The sequence below is a fragment of the Setaria italica genome, chromosome V (assembly GCF_000263155.2).
Source record: "Setaria italica strain Yugu1 chromosome V, Setaria_italica_v2.0, whole genome shotgun sequence".
Lineage (NCBI taxonomy): Eukaryota > Viridiplantae > Streptophyta > Magnoliopsida > Poales > Poaceae > Setaria > Setaria italica.
In genome coordinates, this window is record NC_028454.1 from 1905198 (window position 1) to 1923537 (window position 18340).

An 18340-nucleotide genomic window follows, 5' to 3' on the forward strand; every position below is an offset into this window, starting at 1 on the left:
CATTTGCTAATGATGGATTAATTAGGCGTAATTAGGCTTAATAGATTCGTCTCGCCGTTTAGATTCGTCTTATGTAATGGATTTTGTAAATAGTCTACGTTTAATACTCCTAATTAGTATCTAAACATTCGATGTGACACGTGCTAAAAATAAGTCACTGGAAGAAAACACCCCCTTAGTCAGTCAAGATCCAATCACGCCGAAAAAGAAGAAGGAGAAACGGCAGCGGAATGCTGGAAATCAATCAACGGGACAGGCGATGGCGCTGCTTTCTCGATCGATCTCTGAATCTCTCGCCGGACAGGAAGCGAGATCACATTAATGACACGTACACATGGGCGCTGGCCCCCCGTGGTTTTGACTCGGGAGACGGCAAGAAAAGCAGCGGCTGCAGTGCACTGCGGCATGCACCCTGCAGCGGTGTGGAGGACCGACCTGCCGGCCCCGGCCACAGGAGCACCAGAGGCTAATTAGGCTTAGCTTGATCCGCACTCAAAGCCGCCCCAAACACGAGCACAGACAGCCCACAGCCCCCGGCCCCCGGAGCAGCAGCAGCGTACCGTACGTGCATCGATCCGTGTCAATCGTGTGTGCGCCCGCCTAGCCGCCTCACCACCAGCGTCGGCACACATGGCCGCCGCGACGGCGACACCGGCCGCGCTTGACCCCTCGCTCGCTCGGGCTCCTGGTTCGGCCGTCGGCGCCAGGCCGGCCGCCAACAAGCACACGGGTCAAACGAGCCGGACATGAGGTGGAGAAAAAAACACTGGTGCCTCGTTCTGTGGTGGTTTCGTCGCGTGTTTTTTCCGCCGCGCCGCGCCGCGCGCTGGTGTCGTCATGGAGTTCCAACGCAGCGCAACGCAACGCGGGCCGCTCCAACATTCTGCGCCGCCCGTTTACCCGTGCCGAGTGCCGTCGCTTGCTTGGCACGCAACGCAGCAACCTCCTGTGACTCTGAGCAGTGAGCTCGTCCTCGTCCCGTTGATTTTTGCTCGACAAGACAAGCTGAGGCGACGGGCGATGCTGCTGCTGCTTGGCAGTGGGGAGGGAGGGCAGAGGAATTCCGGGCATCGGGAGGCACAACCTCGCTTGCAAAGGACAGCGGGGCACAGACGGGCAGGCCTACAGGGGCCAGAGCAGCACTAGCAAGCGGCCATAGCTACAGGGTGAGAGACACGAGACTGACCCAAGGACCGAGGGGAAGAAGTACTCCAACGTGACCGGCGCGTCGGCCTTCCTTGCAGGACACTCTGAGCCTGAGCTGAGCCCCTGGCACTGGCATACGGCTGCCACAGTGAGCTAGGACTACAGGAGTACACTGTTGAAACACGGCTCCACCCTCTCCCTCTCCCTCTCCCTTTCTCCGGATGCAGAATCTGAATCGCAGATGCACGGACTCAAATCCTAGAGGACGTGACATTTCGCTTGTTTCACAAACTTTCACCTGGCTGGGGGCCAGATGTCATTTGGTCTGCGGCCCCACAGGTGAGTGAGAGCAGCTTGTACCTAACGAACATTGTCCGCAACCGCAACGACGAAGACAGCGACGCAAACGGTAAACGTAGCATCACACCCCCTGGAAGCATAGCAAAGCAAAGAAGGTGTAGCCGCTCGCCACGGTGGCGCGATGCTGCTGCTGGCGAGAGTAAACGCGCCCAAGGGGGACTGTGCGGAACGGGACTCGGCTCGGCGGGCACGCATCGGCACGTCCAAGCCGCTAAAAACGCCTTGCTTTCCTTTTGACGGGTCGCCCTTTCCGCACGCGTCTCTCGACCCTCAACCCGGCGCGGCGACGTCCCGATCACGCTCGCGCCCGGGCCGGCGACGATGGCGACCAAAGCTAGTAGATGCTCCGATGCCGGCGATCCCATCCCCCCAGCATGCAGATCGGCTGGTCCGTCCTAAAGCTGCTGCGAGCAAGTACTGTGCCCTGCACGACGCCCTTTGCCGCAGGCAGCCGAGCAAGATGCTCGCTCGCCGGCGTAGCCCCTCCCTCAGACTCCGGCCAAAGCCCAAAAGAAGGGATGCCGCGGCGCAGGGCGGGTGTTGGAAAGGGACGGGGGAAAGAAAAGAGAATTCCCCATCTGCTTCCTAAAAGCCGCGTAAAGGACGGACCCTACCCCGTCGCTCTCCTCTCCATCTCCTTCCGGCGTCGCGTCCTCCATGCTCGCCCGACCCCAAAGGCCTTCCTCTCGAAAAGAATAGACACAAAGGAGGCCACGCCATCTTTTCACGTACCCTTCAACCTTCCCGTGCAAACACTCGTGTCATTGAATTCTCTCCTCTTGCTTTCGATCCGACGTGGCAGTGTCACCACGCTCATCTCAACATTTTCCTTGTCCCCTTTGAAATTCGAAACTGCTTGATTGAGTACAACGGCATGTCCTGACCGTGAAAGCAAAGGAGGAGGAGGAGAAAGACGCGCGCCTAGTCAAAAGAGTCCAAGGGGAAAGAGGGGATTTTGCAGGCGAGGCCACGCCCGCAGCAGCCCGCACGATGCGCCATGGCAGAGCCAGCCACGCTGCTGCTCTGCCTCTGCTCTGCCCACGAGGAAAGGAAAGGGGCAAGTTTAACAACCCAAAGCCAGGCTTTTTCCTAATCCCACCCCCTTTTGTCAGCCCCCCCCAAGAGCTCATGCCGCCCGCCGCCGACTCGCCGTTGCCGGCCTTGACCGCTCCTCCGGCTCGCCGGCCGGCGTCGCTTTCGCCCAACGGAACTCGGCCTCCACCGCCGGTTTCCGCTGTCCAACCACGCGAAAAAAAAACAACCGGGGGTGGTAAATGTGCTACTGCAACCACTCGCCATCAGCAGCCTTTACTGCTGGTACGGTCGGGCCCGGCGCCTTGGAATTGGTACGGAGGCGAGGCGAGAGCAAATCGCGGGCCGCCGTATCGGGAACGCACGCGCCGTCCGCCGCCCAGCGGCGGCATTCGTGCCGTGCCACCACGACCACAAGACATCAAATCAGAAGCACGAAACGAATTGCTAATTACTCAGAACTTGATTCTCGCTAATTACTCGATAACTTGATGATGAAGGGTCAGAGTCACAGTCGACAGGGCCACCCATGGCGGAAGAAGATCCCATTCCAATCCCACCACCACACCAACATCTCTCTCCCTCAAGTCTCGACTCGCCCCGACCAAGGCCTCTTTCTTCCTCCTCGGCGGGGGTGGCAGGGCACTGGCAGCAGCTACGCTGCCATTGCCCAGCACTTGTTCTCACGCTCGCTACTACCAAAAAAATAAAAAAAATGCTATAGAAAACGACGGAATGCAAACAAAATTGGCCGGATTAGCAGCAGCTGCTAAGCCCGGTGTTTACAGTTGGTGGTGCTACACGACGGGCAGCGGGTCGATTTGGAACAGGTCGGTGATGTCTTGGAAGAAGTCGTCCACCTGCAGCCACCCCGCCGGCGACGCCGGCTCCGGCGAGGACTCGCCGGCGGCGCTGGTGCCGGCGGACATGGACGGCAGCGAGAGGGGCTCCTCGGGGAGGTCGGCGAGGAAGTCCAGCGACGGCTCCGGGAAGTCGGCCAGGAGGTCGAAGTCGGTGTAGAGGGGCGGGAACTCGCCGCCGAAGCAGTCGTCGCCGGTGAAGGGGCAGCCGAACACGCTGCCGTCGACGCTGGACTCGTCGGTCTCCGGGGCGCGGTAGGCGGGCTGCGCCGCCGGCGCCGGCTTCTTGCCGCAGGTGTCCTCGGCCACCGCGGACGGCGGGAATGAGCGGAGAACGGAGGTCGGGGACGCCGCGGCCGCGTGGGACTCCTCGCCGGAGTCGTAGGAGGTGGCGGAGGACGACGCGTTCTTGGACGCCGCCGCCGGCGGCGGCTGCGGGAGGCGCTCGGCGACCTCAGTGGGGACGGGGTCGTCGACCTGCTCGAAGTTGGTGGTGGCGTCGGGCCCGCGCAGCTGGATGGCCGCCGAGTCGTACACCTTGGCGGCCTCCTCGGCGGTGTCGAAGGTGCCCAGCCACACCCGCACCCGCCGCCACGGGTCGCGGATCTCCGCCGCGTACTTGCCCCAGGGCCGGCGCCGCACGCCGCGGAACCGCGGCTCGGCGCCGTCGGCCTTCCTCTTCCGCCCGGGGAGCACCAGCTTCGTCCTCGCCGCGGCGGCCGCGGAGGACGCCGCGGCCTTCGCGGCCGGCGCCTCCTTCACCGCCCGCTCCAGGCGGATCTCCTGCACGTAGCGCTTGACCCTCCGGCGCGCGGCGACGGCGGCCTCCTCGTCGTCCTCGTCGCCGGACGAGTCGGTGGCGTCGTAGTCGTCGCAGAACACCCTGACGGTCCTCGGCCCCGCGGCGGCCGCCGGCGCCACCTCCACCGCCCGGGAGGTGACCTCGACGTGCTCCGTGCGCCTCACCGCCACGAACATCTCCTCCTCCATGGCCCACATCACTCCACTCGCATTTGATGACTCCACCTCCAAGCTCCGGCTAAAACCCCTCAAGAAACCTCCTAGAAAAACCTCCCCAAAGGGCAGAGGAAGCCGATGGCCGCCAAAAGGCGCTCCACCAACACCGCAAGATGCCAGGCACCTCCCCGCCAAAACCCCGCGGAGAACGGCCGGGGAAAAGCTCGCGACTTTTGGAGGTGGAGACGAGGCGATGAGGTGCGGGGTTCGGCGGTGGAGGAGGAAGAAGGGGCGGTGGGGGTGGGGGTGTGTGTGTGCGTGTTTGATGCGCTCGCTTGGGTTTGTTGCTGGTAGGCTCCTCCAGCACAGCGTCCCCCCACTTTTATAGCATCTCCCACCCCATTTCGGGAAGCACGGATTTTTGTTTATTCCCTCCCAGCATTTTCCTGCCGCGCTTTCTCGCCTCTGCCCCTTTCGCAAAAATTTCCTTAAAAAAAGAACTCATTTCGAATTTTGAAAGGGGGGCTCTGGTAAAAATGGCGAAAAGTGAATGCCCTGGCTGGCTGGGTGGTTGGGTTTACAGCAGTGAAACAGATCGAACTACCTGGGCCAGTACGTTTTCTCCTCGGGCAGTAATTCTCCGGCCCCACCTGTAAATGACAGCCAGCGCTTTCTCAGAGGTTGGTTCCCAACGGCACCGGCTCGTATCTCGGCCGGACCCACCTGCAGGCGACCGGGGACGGGGAGGGGGCGGAGATTCTAGCCGGCGGCCGACGTGTGAGCGCCGCAGGCCGCCGCATCCGCTCTACGGCCAGTGGACCGGCGACGCGTGTACGTGGACCCACTTGTCAGGGTGGGTCACGTGAGGCGGAGGGGCGTGGGGTGGGGCCACGCTACGGTCAAATCTTTGGGGGTGGGGAAAGGCCTCGGCGCGGCGTGCAGGAGTTCCGCTTTTTTTTCACCGCGGTGACTCCACCACTCCAGCCCGGTCAGGGGGGTCAGGCACGGTAATTTCGGGATTAACGAGGGTGTTTTGGTTGGAGATATTTTCTGCCGGTTTTTCTCTGCTGTTAGCCGATCCTATCTTTCAGCTCGGTCCCTCGGCCTCGAAACATCAAGCGGCTACTTGCGTGCCAAGGCAACGGGAGCCTACCTAACTCCGGCTCGTGATTTGATTTTCTTTTCCCTCTCCGTGTTTGAATTTCAAATCAGAAATCTTTTTTTGGGAAGTCCACCATAGTGCTGTGTAGCGCAGGAAGATGAAAACGTGAACAATTAAAATCTCAAGATTTGCTTCGTCGATCTTGCAGACAGAAACATGCTGGTGTAATAAAGTTTTGCCTCTTTTTACTCACCTGAATATGATCTGTGGGCAAGTGAGATTGTGCACATAACTAGTTGTGGTGAGTAATTATAACTAACAGCTCTACATTTGTTGTGCGGGCTGGAGATTGCCAAAATTACGTTACTCTAGATTTTGTCTATAGACTCACTCATTGACGAACCAAAGAAAGGAACTCAATGTCCCGCAAAAAATCAAGGAAAATAATGAGTTCTCTAGATGTAATTTATTCAGATTTTCAAATGTGAAGGGACCTCCGATTGCCAAGGCAATGCACATGTATCATTGACCAATGTGCTCCTTCCTACTAAATTTGAAGTTCAAATTAGGAATACTAATGGTAATTGTTGCAAAAAGAAATACACGGGCATAGTAGCACACGCGAATCATATTTTTTTATCTTTCGTAGAAAAAAAGTACCTCCAAAATATGCATTATTGAACCATGCGAGTATTTTTTTCATGATAATTTTTCATGAAAATATATCGGATTTTCAATAATGTGTATGAACAATCAATCAAGACAACCATTACAAAGGAAATTGGAGGAAATTTTCATCTGCCCCCATCTTATTTTCCACATTTTTCCCCGCAAAGGCAAACATATATGTTGATTGCCTACATGATTTCGATACATTGGATACTACGGTAATGAGTTGGCACGGTAGATGACATTTGGTCTGTTGGAACCAACCACACTGTCACATGTAAATTCTTTGGTGGTTAGTTTTGTCGCCATGGAGTAGGCTAAAGTCTTTGGCTCCATCCCACTGATAGAACGGGTTGAGCATGCTTCTAAAGGAATTTGCATGTAATTGAAGAAAGTACTCCAACTATTTTGCCAAATGCACTCTAGGTTTAACAAAATATGCACATTTTGTGCAATCATGTACTTTCTAGTTGTTTTAAAATTCATCTAAGTCCATCCATGTACGGGGAGACCAGAATTGCAAACATAACTCATTTGCAATTGCAATCATCTAGGAACAAAGCAAATCAATAGAACTGCCGTGCCCCATTTGGTTTTCGGTTCATGGACGTATTAGCAGGATGTGATGAGTTGGCTCGTGCAAGGTAAATCATTGTTGAAACGGACAATTCTGTTTCGCCCCAGCTACTGAGTTTTTGTCCACTAGGATTTTACAGGCGGCACTGAATTGGCATCTAGACGACGTTTGGCGTTGCAAATTGATTGCGTTGTCACGTGCAAATTTGTTTCAGTGGTTAGTTTTTGTTCTTAGAGTATTTGTCACATTTGGGATTGCAATCTTGATCACGGCACCTTTGTGTTAGAGGTACTCTAAAGTATTGTAAGGTGGATGACACAAACCTCCTACTCTGGTGTTTTATTTTCAATGAAAAACATCTTCTAATTATGGTTCATATAGTATTTGACGATGTATATAGGTGATTTTTTTTCAACGTTACCTGCACCTTTTACAACTATGGTGATTGCAATAGGTGATTTTTTTTTCAATGTTACCTGCACCTTTTACAACTATGGTGATTGCGTGGATTATTTGCTTGGAGGAAAGAAGACATCCGATATATTCTAATCGTTGTGGGAAATGCTCTTGTCACGAGTTAGATTTATCGTTTTCTCCTCGTATAAGGAGGACAGAGTAGAACCCACCTGAAGAGTGTTAGATTGATTTGAACATAGAACTTTTCCATATCCGAGGACCTCCCCACTTTTCAAAAATCTAATTTGTCACGACTAGGAGGAGCAAGGATGCCAAAGAAACAGGAAAAAGGATCAACGTGGTAAATATCCTTTGAGCATGCATTTTCGCCTCAAAGCATGATTGAAATTTACTGCCCCCCTTGCTAGTGCATGGGCAGCACATGAGAGCTCACGTGTTCACCTCGTCCTGGCTCTCCTATCCTCCCTGCCACTGCAAAAGTTCCTCTCCACTCCTGCCTGCTCGCCGCTGCCGCCGGCACCGTGGAGGAGGAGAAGACGGAGGGTAGAGTCTGAGACCGACACGGCGGGGCGCGTTGCGAAGCGTGCCCGGTCAGATTCGAGCTCGTACCAGCGCACCCACCAGGCCACCAGCTCAAGGCGAGCGAGCATTGCGCAAGCCATGTGGATCGGCAACGCCTAGCCACCGTTCCCCATGTAATTAACCCCGGGAGACGGCCTCGTGACGCGAGCCGGCGCGGTAAATATCTCCACCGGTGGCCCTTGGCCCTTGCATCGGTGATTGGTCGGCCCGTGGTTTGGTTCGTGCCAGCCGGCCAGTCAGTCAAGTCAGTCACTGGCCTCCCTTATCACTGGGCTACAGCTGCAGAGAGGGCATCACAGCGCAGGCTGGCTGGCTGTAAAAAAACTGGGCAAGGTGCTGCCGCCTCGCATCACTGTGTCCGGCCATGGTCTGATGCTTGCTGCCGCGTAAGAGGTTTTTTTAACTTGGCCGCCCATGTTACCTGCTGTAACACAGCACTGCAGGCCACTGTGTGCGGTAGTGGTACGGCAACGGCGCCTCCTGCGCTCTTTCACCTCGGTGGGGGGTAAATTTCGGCTTCCCTTCCTTCCCAATCCCATCTGCCCCCTCCCTCCTCTCCATCGCGTCCTGTGAGTGACGCTGACGTGTACGAAACACCCGTATCTGAAGTTTCCTGCCGCCCCCCAGCACAACCCCATCCCCCACCTCGGGTTGTACCCGCCGCTGGTTAATTCTTTCTTTTCTCCCATTTTGGTTTACCACCGATTTCCTCAAAGGACGCGCTGGTCTGCTGCGTTGGTTAACGGTGATGCTTGCAGTTGCACACTCCCGTCTGCTCCTCCTGCTACCCTTCTAAGCCAGTGCTTCGTCACAGTATTTGATAGTACCATATCCAAATGTTTCTATAACGGTTTTTGTTTCGAAAATAGCGTGCTAAAGTCGCATTGGCTGTTTGAGCCTGTTACGGACGGTTGGCGTTCGTCGAGTAATACTTCGGATTTCAACTAAGGTAAAAAGGAGCTAGCAAAACACTAGTAGAATTTGAAAAGGCAGCTCGGTCAAATGCAGATATCTTCTTCAGTATTTGCACCCCGGATTTATATGCCACGTAGAAAAGGCAATAGCTTTCAAACAAAACCTCTAAAGGTCAAATAAAATTCTCTCTATTTGTTTAAGGGTCCAACTCTAGTAATAGCCCATATGGATAGAGGTCTCCCTAGAGACTTCAGGAATGGAGGGTGGATGGAGGAATTTGGAGGTTTTCATGAAATGGGGAAGCCAAGTAGAGGACCCTGCCGAAGTGCATTTTTTACTTGGCCCTCTAAACTTGAAGTATGGGGTTGTTTAGAGAGTCTGCTGAAGTTGCTCTAATACGACTAGGCCTCGTTTGAAGCCCTCCGAACTAAAAATTAGTTCGATGTTTGGATGCTAATTAGAATCATTAAATATGAATTAATTGTAAAACTAATTGCATAAGTCATAACTAATTAACGAGAGGAATCCATTGATCCTAATTAGTTCATGATCAACCCATGTTTACTGCAGCACAACATGAGCTAATCACGAACTAATTAGGATTAATGAATTCTACTCATCAATTAACCATGACTTATACAATTAGTTTATATTTAATCATCCTAATTATAATTAGTATGTTCGAACTAATTTTTAGTCCGGAGGCTCCAAACGGCTCTAAGCATCGCTAACCAGGATAGTTATACCTATGTTTCCCTGTGTTAAGGTAAGTCCAGATTTGACGTCGTGTATATCGGTATACGTGTGAACGTTTATGTGTGTATGTAACAACTTTGAGACGCAAAGCATTACACAGCGTGAGCGTGACCATATAAAAGAAAGAAAGAAATAGTTCGGGTCGGTGCTCGAGCTACTGTACGTGTATCAATGTTTCCTCCTGTGTTTGAGAAAAACAATGTTTTCTCTTTTTGCACGGACCTTACGATCGAATACGTACAAAAGCAGAAAGCGAGGGGACACTTTAGTATAGCAGTATGAATGTTTTTTTTCCCTAGTTTTGCCTCTTTGGACGTATAGTATAAGGGATACGGATACGTACAAGGGGAAGGCAGCAGAAAGCACCGAGCGAGCACGCTGCACACGTCGTCATTAGGCCCCCTCTTGTCTTATTACTTCGTTCCCCCGGGGGGCCCCCCGCCACTCCCGGCCAATGATAAGCCGAGCTGACACGAATATACGCTGGAGATCACGGTGTGCTTATAGGTTGTGGAAGAGACGGCCGCGATGCTCTCCCTTCGTGTACGGGGCTCTTTTGGATGGTCTCGATGGATGCTCCGGTTGCAACAGGGCCAAGCCTGGCTAGTCGCGCATGCACAGCACCAGGGCCGTGCTTATTACGTGCCCCCACCACAAAGCCTCGCCACTCGCGCATGCAACGGCACCTACGGCTTGGCTCCATCGGGTCTCTCCCTCGGTCGCGGCCGCGGCCGACGATATGATTAACCCCGCTGTTATGGATATCGCTAGTCTATATCCGATCGATTAACAAATTAATTAACCGGCATTATACATAACATAATCGTCGGTCGCGCACGGACCGGACCTGGGGATCGACGATGGAGCCAAAAGGGTCGGCCGTGGTGGCGCATCGTGTTCATCGATCGAGCCGATGTTTGGACACAGCGCGCGCGCGCGCGGCGGGCGACAGCGATCGATGGAGCGATCGAGCGACCGAGACCCGTCGGCGTCAACGGGAAAGGGCCGGCGGGCTGCACAGCAGCAAGCACATGAGCCTCCTGCGCCACGCCCGTCCGGCACGGCGTCTCGTATACGGGGGGCAGAAGCCTACAACGTATACGGCAGCATGCAGTCGCGGTCACCACATACTAAAACACCGGCGCCTCTCGGCTCGGTGCCGATGGTTTTAATTAGTCGGCACCCGCGATACGGCCACCGTGCAAAGCGACACAAGTACGCTGCTGGCATGGATGCATATACATACACTATATATACTAGTGGTAGCACACGGACACTGGCATCTATCAGTATATGCATTACTCTACTCTCCAGTAGTGTGGTAGCGATGTTGAGCGGGCGACTCGTCTGTCAGTATGCACGCACGCGGTGTAAGGCTTGCCCTGCATGCGGCCGTGTGCCGACGCGTCGTTCGCGCGCGCGCGCGAGAGAGAAGCAGCAGCTTAGGGGGGAAAGCGGAGCGGCCGGCGGGCTCGACAAAGCGGGGTGGCCACCGGCGGCCGAACTGCCCCTGCACCGCTTTTGTATTCGCCCGACGCAACACCACCCGGTGCCGCCGCTACGCCCGGCCCGCGCATGGACAGCACTGGTGGAGTGGAGTGGAGTGGTGGGCGCCAACCTGCACGCACGCACGTCTCGCTTCCCGCCGTGCCCTAGCTCTCCATAGCTCCGTAGCTTTGCTATACTATAGTACTCCACAGGACGGGAGCAGTAGCTGTGTACTACTCGGCACCCGTGCGCGCTCATCGAGCGAGCTAATTAAGCTAGCTGCCCGGCCAGTAGTAGGCGATTATGTAAGCGAGTGAGGACAGGGTCAATGGCTGGGTCACCGCCCCCTAGATGTTCCTCCAGCTGCGCCCGCTTTGTTCTTGTTCGTTTCGCCGTGTGCCTTTCGGTTACGTTGTGGTGGCTTTGCATTGCATGCGCCTTTGCGCTCACCTTTGCTTGGCTGCTCTGCTAGTAGGATCTTTTAACCACCCTTCAGCTAACAAAGCTAGCTTATTAGCTCCGATTAAGCAAGGCACGCACGCACCACCTGACCCCCAAATTTTTTATGTGCTCCGCGCGTATCTCCGCTCTTTGTCCTGGCCCTGTTTCACCGCTTCACGGAGGTGCCCCCGTGACCGTGTCTAGATACTAAACTAAACAATGTATTCGCTACCTAGCTCCATAGTGTCATCTCAGTATTTGACTACCGGTATTAGTTCGTTTTGGTCGACGCACCGCTATTTTTTATATAAAAAAAGAGAATCAATATAATGTGTTTTTTTTTGTGAGCATTTCCCCACCTTTATTCGTAGTAAAATACTCCGTCCAATGAGGTAGCCAGTTACTAGAGAGCATGCAGGACAAACGTATGTAGGTCACGTACGACAAGCAGTGTGCTGTTCACGTAGGACAAATAATACCACCATGCGTAGAAGTATACCCCCCTCGTCCGTACACCCAACCGTTTTCTTCAGTTCAAATTCAAACAGTAGTCAAACAAGTGGAAAACGTACAGTAAACACATAGATCCCCAAACAGACAAATCGAGAGAGGCTGAAAAATATGATTTAAAATAGCAAAGATGGATAAATGGGTTGACAAAAAAGTAAAAGTACGGGAAATGATAGCAAGATGAGGAAAAAAAAGATATCCACATGCACTTTGCAAAACTGTATTTACACACCGTGCGTGGATGACCCTTAATTCCATATAAACATTCTAATCAATAACAGAATGTACACTAGCATATATTTTCTCAAAAAATACACTAGCATATATGTTGCCTCCAAGTTTTCCACTTAAGCCCTTTTTTGAAGTAATATTCATTTTTGAGATGAGTAACACGCGTTTAGGTCCAAATACCATTTATTTTTGACCGATTCTAACGTTCTCCACACATTTCGGAATATGGTACACTACTCTGCCCCTCTTCCTTCCTTCCTTCTTCTTCTTCTTCTTCTTCTTCTTCTTCTTCTTCTTCTTCTTCTTCTTCTTCTTTTTATTCAATTTGGGAGCTCTACTACCAAGATTACTAAAATCTAAAAAAGATCCACATTTAAGTTCACAAAACCATGCATGTTTTCGCTTAATCAATTAATTTATAATCTCAATAAACGTTCTCTTGGTTTCTCCTATCCCCTTTTTTACTAATCATTTGGATCAATGCCGGGCCATACGGCACCTAGAGCCATGTAATTAAAGTCGTCTGAATGTCTGGTCTTGTGGTAGTGAGCAAGTAGTAGAGCCTTCACCACGAGTGGCAACACTACAAGTTACCTATCTTGGGATGCATGTACTGTAACCAAATCTTTTTTACTTGTCCTTGACATGGGAATGCACAAACCAATTAAGGCGCACATGAGGACTACAGTGGCCGGGCTGAACTTGGCCGCCTCCGCCTGTTCTCCAGCTTGATTCCGGACGGTTAAAGAAGTGCCACGGAATGAAGCACGATCTCGATTATTTTGACTGCATTCAGAGAGGTAGCGTCGTCGGAAGATGAGCTCTCGACAGCAACTAAACAACTCGTGATAGTTTTTTTTTTTTTATATATCTTGGAGTAGCACCGTACTACATGGTGATCAGAAGGACAAGATGGAAACAAGCAAAACCGAGACGTACTACTTTCCTGCATGCTACTCTTTTAATTCCATAAGCGCATAACTATTTCAAGATGGCAAACTTTCTATTGCTTTTACCAATAAATTTGTCTATCGGTATGGGGAATTTGTGAAGCAAATGTTCGGTTTTTTATTTGAATTTTTTTGACAAGATTTTTTTTATGCTGTAAATTTTACTTATGAGAGAAATTGGTGGTCAAAGTCTTGTTTAGAACCAAAACGGATGGAGTACTTACAAAAAGGGAAAAAAAACCAAAATTGTGCTTATGTTAGTGCTATGGTGGATTTGATACTTTGAAGAGAGATTTGAGAAATTAAAAGAGAAGCAAACAACTGTGCTAGCAGTAATGCAATCATGAAACCTTTTGAAGGCTGCTTGCAGCAACAAGAGCAGGCCAAGATTATAATAGCATATCCGAAGATAATAGAGATGAGCTCGCGGTGGTACGGCCGGCGACCAGATTCGGCGACTTCCTCCCGACAGAACAATTAGGCGTCGCGAGGGCCGTACTGTTAGCTTTTCTTCTCCTATATAAACAATCTTATATCACATACTAGTAACATTAGATGATTATGCGTGGCTTTCACGGTTGGTTGAAATAGGGCTTCGATCAATCCACTGCCAGTTTAATTTGCCTCAGCGCATGCATGTCAGTACTTCCTACTATGTAGCATCATTATCTGTAATTGCTCCTTTTTTTCTCCCTGTATTTTACCTTCTCTATCAGTACAATGACCGGCAGGTTACTTCGGTTAAAAAAAAAACTATGTAGCCTCATTCCCCGTTGCTTGGCAAGAGAATTTTGAAGCTTCCGGCCTACTAGTGTTGAAGAAACAAAGAAAATGAGACCCAAGATGAGGCCATGACCCAGCAACTGGTAGAGAAGACGAGCTAGACCACTGTGCACGAGCAGTACCTGGAACCGTACAGCACACAAGTAAATGATTGCTCGTACCGAGCGATCGAGCTCGCATTCGTCGTCTGGTCTGAGACGGCAGGGACACGTTGGGGAGGACCATGCATCCTTCTCTGGATACGCACGACCTCATGATCTCCTCTGGATACGTACGTGTACTCGCAATTTAAGTTCACTCTCGATGCAACGACTTGCATTGTGGATTCGTGGGGCGACAACACGTACAGGTACATTCTGAGCTCTGGGCTGATGGAGTGCAGTATACTAGGAGGGTGGAGGGTACGTACGTACTGCCCCTAGGATCTCGTCGTCTATATCTGGCGGATACTGCCATTAATGGTGGGAGCGAGCATCCAGCGCTCGTCGTCGTCAACAAACTCAACATGCGAGATGCGTATCTCGGTTGCAGGAGGATCGCCTCAGCTAGCTCGATCGATCCAACTGTGCTGGAACAGAACAGAGCTGCCCACACCGATCATGAAATTAAACACCGCGACATGCGGGCGATGTCCGTGGACCACACCGCACGGCGGGCCCCGCCGGCCGGCCGGTTGGTTCGGTTGGCTCGCCGGTGGCTGCCCGCGCGTCCGACGACTTCGCCGGAAAGGCGGGAGCTTTCCCACACGGCCGGCCACATCAAGTTGAGCCGGTCAGGTCCCGTTCCCGGTTCCCGTACGTACGTGCACAAATATTTCCGGCCACCGTGCATGCCGTCGTGCAGCAGGGCGTCGTCGGCCGTGTGTAGTTTAAGCTCGTTTAATTTCCACGGCGGACCCCCGGGAGGCTCGCCGGCATCGTCGCCGGCGCGCGCACGTGGACTGCGTCCGTGGCGGATTGCGGCGCCCGGTTTTCAATTTTCTTTTCCCCAGCAGGAGGGTCGGCACCGCTAGCTGCGTCCGGCTGCTGGCGACACGAAACGCATATATGCTTCATGCTTGCATGGCGTCCCGTCCGTCTGGTCGCCGCGGCGCAGCTTCCTCAAAGTTTAGGCACTATAATAGGTCACTTTGGATTGTATAACACCGCATTACCTTGCACTACTCCACTAATAGGATACTGATGCAGCCACTGTGTCTTCAGTCATCGCCCTGATGGATTGACCAGCACAATGCAATGAGCCCTGCTGACAGTGTACTTGTGTGTACTGATTACTAGAACAAATCATGCATACAGTACTCATCAATCATAATGTAAAAGTTGCCCATCAAGATGCTCGGCAGAACCATGACAAGTTCTTCTTGCTCTCTTTCTTTCTTTCTTTCCCGGGTGATGAACAACAATGAAAAAAAAAAACAAACAAACAAACCCAAACACAGGTTGTTGTGCGCCGCATATGCACGCAGATCAATCAACGAGCATTTGACACCTACGGAAATAAACCCACCATCACCTCATAATTGCCTTTTTCTCTCCTCATTCATGTGACGAGAAAAAAAGGCAAGCAAACGCAAGGGCAGCAGCAGCAGCAGCATAGCATCTTCCAGGATACATGCAAACAACCGCTCTGCTATTAACCATCTTTTCATCAGCTTGCTGGATCATCAGTCAGCTAAACAAAACTAAACATTATCATTAGCATTTTTATTTGCATTTCCGGGGGGTGGCCGTACCAGCAGGCAGTACAGTACACCCCCCATGGAGGGACGCACATGTCCACGGGGACACCGCATGGCAGCGTCAGCAGTGGGATACGAAGCATAGTGGGGGCGACGCGGCTGTTTGGCGCCTGTTCTTGTCCGCATTACGCTCCAAATCCTCCTCCTCCAAATTAAAGCCATCTTTTTGCGTCCTGCCGGTGGGAGATAAACTAGTTTTTATTAAGCTAAAGGCCTGTTGTTCAAGTACTATCTGCATTATTAAAGAATTATTATGGAATTCGGTTCACTGGTGGTTAAAAGGTGCGATGCGTTGCCCGCAGGCAGTCACTGACTGTGCATTATCGGTTGATCTAAAGGGAACAGATTTACAGTCTGTGATTAACCCACTAGTTTGGATGGCCTGCGCAAAGCCTGTCTAGCTGAATCAAGTTGCCTCATTGATTTACTAGTACAGGGTTGCAGAGCAACTGTTACACTCCACTTCTTGCTTTTTCTAGAGCAAAAACCACAGATATATGATACTCTGTATGATCCTAAATATGATTCCACCGGGACATCGACATTATAGTCAATATCACACTTTGACCAACAATATCTACAAGAATATATAACTTAAATAGAAATAGTTGTATATTATGAAAACACGATTTCATGATGAACCTGGTAACATCAACCTCATGTTACCGATTTATATAATTTTATTTTTAGCTACTGCTCGTCAAAGTTAAATAAAAATTTGACTTATGACAAAACCAAATGAACATGCAATTTAGGATAAGAGACTTTGTTCCAAATGCTCTAAAGATTTCTAACGCAATTATAAGTAGCACAACGCAAATAAATCTGTCAATTGAATTTTCAGCTAATATTATATCTAGCTAGGTGACCCGACCAGTTGCCACCCTGGTGCGGCTCGTCGTATATAGCCGAAAGCCTTTTGCAATTTTTCAATTCCCCAGGGGACACCTGGTTTCCTGGGTCCGGCCGGCTGCCCACTCGTGTGCACGAACACCTCCCCTAAGAACCAGCCTTAGCTTTTTCCTCACCTAAACAGTGCTTTGATCTCACTTAGAACATGGAATCAGGGGCATGATTAGACAAACAAAAGCGATTGCTCGTGTACGCATATGGGCAAGTCGGGCTCGCAAACAGTTTCTTTACTCCTGTTCAATCAACTATCGTTGTCGCCTTGTCAACTGAGATATTTTTAAGCTCGCCATCCACCTTTATGCCTTTTGATTCGAGTATATAATTAATTAATTATAGGACTGGAGATTCCTAAACCTCTGGTTCTTAACGGTTAGTTTATTGGAGTTTCTAGACCTTTTTTTTTTCTATAGATTCTAGTAGATGAGATCTTCGGGTAGTATTTGTTTCTGCAGGCAATTTCAGTGTGTCCAACTGTTCTTCACTCTTCAGTATGGCAGAATTTTTTTTCCACTGATGGTGAAGGAGGTGATAGAGGAAGAAAGCTAGTACTATTCACTGCCACAATGCAGGGTGTCATGGTTAGCACTTTTGCTCAAGACTTTGTGTTCAGAAAGTTCACATTACAATCATATGCATGAAAATTAATCATGAAAAATTTACCTTTAAACTTTAACCTGTACAGGGAATAACAGAAAAGAAAAATACAGATTTCATTACGGTGTGATGAGCCCATTCTAAATAGCTGTTGTTTTTCTAGAAGAGGAGGCCAGTGGCAGAGCTTGAAGAGACTTCTAGCAGGGGCCAAGCTACTCAATTCAATTAACACATAATATATGGAGTGAAGTTCTCTGTAAAGAAAATTAGCTGCGAGAAATAAGGGATTAAACAGAGAAAGTGAAATATTTAGATGAGTTTTTTTTCATCCCTTTAAAGGCACACCAACGTTTTTGGAAATACCACGGTGTTGTAAACATGGTTCTTGGCGTTGCCATAGCTTGAAATACAGTTCTTGGAGTACTATCTTTTTTCTCCTCGTTTCTCTTACAGTATGAACTTTATGGGACGTTGAAACAGACTGTAGCAGTAGGTGGCTACACTACACTGGCGAGTGGCCAAGACGAAAGACGCCATTAAACTGGACTCACATCCCCATGCATTTCTGAAGGCGGCCGAAATTTTGACCTCCATTTTCATTCTCAAAAGACAGAAAGAATTTGACCTCTATTTCAGATTGTAGCGTGTGTTGTTGAACGTTGGCAACGCCACAGACACAAAACTATTGGGGCTCTAGGTAGTGGCAAGATACTCTGCTCCCACTACTCTCACACCACCACAAAACAACACAAGTTTCAGAGACATGCACCAGTAGCATCACACTACACCTAGTAGTTTCTCAGACTTCTGAGTGTGCTATGAAGTGTATGCCTTCAGGTTCAGGAATCAGGATATGCTACCAGACTTCTGAGTGTGCAACTGTGGCAAGTAATATTCAGTGCAAGCGATATGCTACGCGTTATGCATGGAAACAATGTCAGAATAAAATTCTACGCCAACACCTCGTCAGTTGACACCTGGAATATAATTCAGAAGGAGCTCGATTGTGTGGTGGAGTTTGTAGGCTGTGATCAACGGCAGCCTCGTGCTCAGAGTCCTTTACTGTAATTTGTTTCAGCTCCATGCCGTGATGCAGGCCATGTCGCGGCCTCAACCGAGATTCTTAATGTCGATGATCCCTTTTGAAACTTTTCACAATGCACCATAATGCTTAATACTATAGCCTGTGCTGAACATGGCTATGGAAGTATCCACAGATTGTTAGATACGTTTAACATATTGCAATATGTACATAATTAAATAAAAAATGTCACCCTCGCATTAACTGGGATGGATCCAAGGCAAAAAAAAATTTATCTG

The 18340-nt window shown here is 50.6% G+C and overlaps 1 protein-coding gene across 1 annotated transcript; it reads right to left on the reverse strand.

Moving 5' to 3' along the window:
- Positions 1 to 2980: 2980 nt before the first annotated feature.
- LOC101759205 (ethylene-responsive transcription factor CRF1) lies at positions 2981 to 4703 on the reverse strand. The gene has a single exon (XM_004967413.3). The coding sequence runs from the start codon at positions 4395 to 4397 to the stop codon at positions 3336 to 3338; it is 1062 nt and encodes a 353-aa protein (XP_004967470.1). The 5' UTR covers positions 4398 to 4703; the 3' UTR covers positions 2981 to 3335.
- Positions 4704 to 18340: the final 13637 nt, after the last annotated feature.

Bases quoted from the DNA above. Each gene is read 5' to 3' on its own strand.
- LOC101759205 (XM_004967413.3), bottom strand. From the start codon at position 4,397: ATGTGGGCCATGGAGGAGGAGATGTTCGTGGCGGTGAGGCGCACGGAG.